This window comes from Gouania willdenowi, chromosome 5, assembly GCF_900634775.1.
Source record: "Gouania willdenowi chromosome 5, fGouWil2.1, whole genome shotgun sequence".
Taxonomy (NCBI): Eukaryota; Metazoa; Chordata; class Actinopteri; order Blenniiformes; family Gobiesocidae; genus Gouania; species Gouania willdenowi.
Window position 1 is genome coordinate 426,639 of NC_041048.1, and position 5,754 is coordinate 432,392.

The 5,754-nt window shown below is 37.1% G+C and overlaps 1 protein-coding gene across 1 annotated transcript in view; it reads right to left on the minus strand.

Moving 5' to 3' along the window:
• Window positions 1-3,234: 3,234 nt before the first annotated feature.
• LOC114463903 (MKRN2 opposite strand protein-like) overlaps window positions 3,235-5,754 on the minus strand; it is a 5,037-nt gene continuing 2,517 nt past the window's right edge. Inside the window, 3 exon segments of the mRNA XM_028447785.1 lie at window positions 3,235-5,335; window positions 5,436-5,598; window positions 5,673-5,722. Coding sequence (XP_028303586.1) covers window positions 5,074-5,335; window positions 5,436-5,598; window positions 5,673-5,722 — 475 coding nt within the window. The 3' untranslated portion in view covers window positions 3,235-5,073.

Below are 5,754 nucleotides of genomic sequence, written 5' to 3' on the forward strand. Positions count from 1 at the left end.
AGGTTCCTACTGGCTGACCTGCGCATGCGCGAACAATCAGAAGGTAAGGACCAATCAGTCTTTTCAGAGGATCATGTGATCACACTCTGATCATGTGATCACATAATTAAATAATATATAATTAATGAGACTAGTGAGTGTTTGATGAGCTCAGCACTAAATGAACAGCAGTGGTGCTGTTGGATGTCACATCCAACACTGTAGACGCTGCAGGTACAGGTGAGCTGTGCACATCTCTTAAAGTGATAGTGTATCTTTGTCATTGGGAGCCTTAGTGCTCCGCCCTGTCCCTGAAGCCCCTCCTTCTCTGTATATCCACAGAATTATATGAATTATAAACTAGTCTATGTCGACATCATCAAAAAAGAATCAAAGCAAAAAAGCAAATCTGAGTTTATAATTTAAAATTCCTACAATAATCAAGAATGTCCATCTGGACTAGAGCTAATAATAATAATAATTATAATAATTATTATTATTATTATTATTATTATTATTAACCCTATCTAACCCTAAAAGAAGAAAACACACTCTGTGTGTGTGTGTGTGTGTGTGTCCAACTCTCACACAATCACACACAGTGTGTTTTTACAGATCATTTTTATAGAATAACATATTGTTTATGAGAGATTTAAATATGTAACTAATAGAACATGTTTCTCTATCCAATCAAAGAAATAACCTGATTAGTTTTTGTATAGAATATTATATATATATATATAATATAATATCTATGAGGTGAACAGATGTTTGTAGATAAACTAACCTGTGGAATCCAGAAAGTTTAACATTGTAATTATAACCACAATAAATTACAAACCACCAAGGAATAAAGTTCTAAACAAACACTGGCTTTAAGGTATAATTTACAGTTATAAAATCTAACATAATTATTCATTTCTACAGAGGAAGGTAAAAAGAGAGAGAGAGCAGCATTGGTCAAGCGAGATAAACCTTCAGCTTTAGAAAGTAAAAGTAACTTTCAGTGTTCAATTGTTTTACTGCCACTGGTTTAACTGGGTTTGTGTTTTAATGACTGGTAGGAAATATGATCCTAATGTTTTATCTTTATAGATAATAAAACTGAAATAAGTGACTTCCTTTTGAACCTTGATGTTAAATATTTTACTGGGTTCAGTTCATTCTTTAAGAAGCAACAGTTTGTTCACATTTAATGACAAGCAGTGACGTACAGTGACCACTAGGGTATGGAGACCACCACTGTCAACACTAATGACAACTTCATATGTTTCTGCTGGAAAGTGTTAATTCATTTCAACTTTATTTATATAAAGCAATTTACAACAAAATCATCTCAATGCACTTATTAAAATATAAAATTCATAATAAGAAAGAAAAAACCCAACAAGATCCACATGAACAAGTATTTATCATCTAACAAAATCAACATCATAAACACTATTAAAGAAACTATTTAATATATGCTCCATACTCTCCCAACAACATATATCTATATATGCTGCCTTTTGGTGATGTCATCATGAGGCACAGAATCAGAATTCCTTTATTAATCCCAGGGGGAAATAGTTTAAAAGATAAGGAAGTAACTGATGAGAACTGTATATCTGTGTCTCCTGATGACACTAGTCCAATATTTAACTGTATCTTATCAAATCAGGACAAAACAAGAGAAACTTTAAACTTCAAACAGCATCTTTGATTCCTCTGAACAAGTTTAAAACCTTAGTTATTTTAGACCTGAGTTCACATTAAAAATAGAACAAATGAGGTTTTAATCATTTGAAGAACATAGAGTCCTATTCTCTCTCAGACCAACACGGAGACGCTAATACATGCTTTTAACTGTAACGTTCTGCTTCCTGGTCTTCATTAAAACAATATTTCCAGTTTACAATTATTACAAAACTCAGCAGCATGTGTCCCACCCATTTTAAAATCACTGCCATTAATTAGGTTAAAAACCGTGTTAATTGTATTGTATACAGGACTTAATTTTCTTTAATGTTCTTAAACTTGTATTAAGAACAATCACATGTTTATTAACATAGTAATAGCCATACAACTATTATGTATACAACCAACTTCTATTTAGAAGCTGTCAGGGCAAAAAATGGTAAATGGACTTGATTTATATAGAGTTTTATCACCACGGAAACAGTCTCAAAGCTTTACACATCAGCTCAATCACCAGTGGGACAGGACTGACATGCAAGGCACTAGTCGACCACTGGGAGCAACTTAGGGTTCAGTGTCTTGCCCAAGGACACTTCAACACATAGTCAGGTACTGGGATCGAACCCCCAACCTCTAGATCAGAAGACGACCCTCTACCACCTGAGCCACTGTCGCCCGTGGTTGTTAGTTATGTTTATTAACATATTTACTCATAGACCTTATTCTTTTTAAGGCTTTAAGTTGAGACTTTTCATTTCTGCTGTCTCATGTTTTCTGCTCTTCTCGAGGTCAGCTTCCCAAAACACATCTTCTCCCTCAGACACAGAGGCATGACACACTCACATGCCTACACACACTCACAGTCACACATACACACCCAATACACATCCATTCATACACACAAACACCATACACGCACACACCTCTAGCACTCACGACAATCAGGAGATACCAGAGAACTGGTTGTTTTGACCTAAAGAAGAAACTGTCTCATTTCACCCTCTTCTTTCACTTCCTCTGTCCTCTTTATCTCCTGGGGGGAGGAGGGAGGGGGACTGAGGGGGAATATACATGATGAGTTAGAACTGTGGGCCACTCGATCATCGGACGTCCACCCAGGGCGGTCACTAATTTTGTCCATCTTTGTACTCTTTTTTTTATTTTATTTTGTTTTATAATAAACCTCTTTTATAAAATCATCAATGCCTCGCCTGGACTCCATCATTCAACCAGATCAATAAATCATGTCTCCAAATGAGGTCAACCGCAAATTTGCCGTGACAAAGCTTAATGATTTAATGTAATCAGATATCATTAAAAATCAAACCACATCCAGACAGACACATTGAAAACATATTATGTTTATACATATATAAATATAGACTATGCACATATGTACCAAGATTAATTCATTAAATAAATGTCTAACAAAGTCACAAACATTAATAACTTGTCATGCAGTTTGTCTGGTCCTTGCATGTCGTCTCCACCATGGTTTGCAGTGCTGCGTGGGGATGCTCCAACCAAACCAGAGAGAAAGAAATGTTCAGTTAAACATCTGTGAGGTAATCATATTCAAACGCTTTTTTTTTTTTTTTTACAAATAACACAAATAAAAATCTACTGTTTAATTTAAAAAAAATGAAGATATGTAGCTAATGTGGGCAGATAAAACTGAGCTGTGTGTGTGAAGTAAACTCAAGTTATTCTGCAGACACATTTTCAGACGTTGATTAATTTATTATTATTATTCATTCATTCATTAAATTTACTACAGCAAAATAAATCATGTTTAAAAGTATTTTCTCTAATTCCACATCGTTGGATGACATTAATAAAGTTGAACCTTGCTGTTAAGGCTGCGTGTTGCTAACTTTATCCAGTAACATTAGCATATCCTAGTCTCATCTGTTATCTGCTAATGATGCCTTAATCTACGAGTTTAGCGGAGGATAATCCACTAACATGCTTTAGCTAAGGATGTCCTGATCTGATATTAATACATTAAAAATATAAAGAAGAGCAATAAACAGATCCAGGATGTCCCTTATTTATTTTATTTATACCTTATTTTAACATTCAACCCAAAACAGACACTTCTGTGACATAACTTGATCAATCAATCAATCAATAAATTAACTTTAGACTTTAGTGTAAGATTAAATAATATTAAATAAAAATGTCTAATATAAAAATAAATAGTACCTCATCTTAAAATACCAACAGACATGTTAAATAATAAAATAAAAGGTCAGTAATGAGCTTTTAGGAACTCTTAATGTTTAATCATTTAGTTTCACACATTAAAATGTATCTTTTTATGATAAAAAATATAATAACTTCATTTTCTTGGTATTGTTGGTTTAGAACATGTAAAATGTAATGATTGAGACTATTTTCACAGAGTTTTGCGTGAGGTGGGGGTCAGCTTCACTTAGGACGGTTTATTCTCACACACTGTGCACAGTGCACACACACACTAGCATCAGGCTAGTTAGCATCAGGCTAACGCTACGTTTGGTCTCATCCAAACAGAACAAATGTAGAGATTTATCTGATGTTGAACTCATTTATTCACAAACGTCTTTATCCAAACAACACACAGGCTCCTCCTCTTTTTGACACAACTTCTGCTGTGTCATCATGTTCTACTAGTTCTGCAGCTCCAGAGCTTTCTGATCCATTTACACCGTAACCATGGTAACCAGAGCACTACTGTTTACCTTCACAGTGTAACATTGAAAAGGCTCCGTTCTGAACGTTGTGTGATCAATATACTGATACAGTGGTTTATTAAACATGTGTATCATATTTGGTATGAACCAGTATACCACCCACCCCTATAATGATAATAAATATACATATATATCAGAGTCCTGATCGTCTGATTACCGATCACATGATCAGATCGGGACGTTCTTAGCTTTAATGCAAATGTTAATGTGTCGAGATACGCTGATAATTATAATAATATCCAATATGATTATTTAAACGTTCATAGTGCATCACAAACTGTCTGTTTTATATCTATTATTGTCCCAGTGTTTGGTCTGAGGGAGCCCCCTGCACTGGGGCTGTGATGGGACGTGGCTGCAGTGGACTGGCAGTCTGCTTTGTGGGTATCTGCATGGTATGTTTGAAGCTTTACATACTCAGGTGGACACCCACAAAGGCCAAATATGTGTGTGTTATGAATGTGTAGTTGTGTCACACTAAACACAGCATTGTGTGGACCTCATAACCCTGGTGAAACAGGAGAGGCTGGTAGAGGAGCTACAAGAGTAGCCACACCTTTAAACACGTCCCAGGAGAACAAGGACTACAGACAACCGCTAAGAATCATGGGACATGCAGGATTTTAATGGAAACTACTATGTAGTGGTGCTCCAGGTATGTTTGGGCCTTAACATGTTAAAGTTACACCTGATCATTGCTACACTGGGATTGGTCAGAGTGTGCCCCTCCCCCCCCCTTGCGTCTGTCCCTAACATAGGTTCCCTGGGTGCTGACATGGTTCCACAGACGGACATAGCGAGACAGACGGGACATCCTGGGCAGGACAAAGGTCTGTGTGAAGACGTCTTTGTTCAGAGGGGCGGAGTCTACCTCTTCCAATGAGAGGACAGCGTTCAAGAAGGACAGACAGAAGGACAGACAGTTATGGTCCTCCTCATGGAACCTGTGACACACACACACACACACACACACACACAGACAGGTTATTCACACACACACACAGACAGGTTTTACAGACACACGTTAGATACAGACGCATGTACCTGGCTGCGTCCCACAGTGGGGACATACAGTAGCGCTGCAGGTAATGATCCCACTGGTGCTGGAGGTGGAACATGTGAGGACCAAGAAGAGGAACACTCACACACACCTCCCACCCTCTGTCCTCACAACGCACACCTGAGAGTGTGTAGTTATACACAAGACCTACACACACACACATACACAAACTTTATACACACACACAGTTTATACACACACACACACACACACACACACACCTGTTGTGTTGGAGATCCCTGTGTGTAGTTCTGATGTTCCTTCAAAGTCACTGAAAGAGAAAAAGATCAAAGAAGAAGTGAC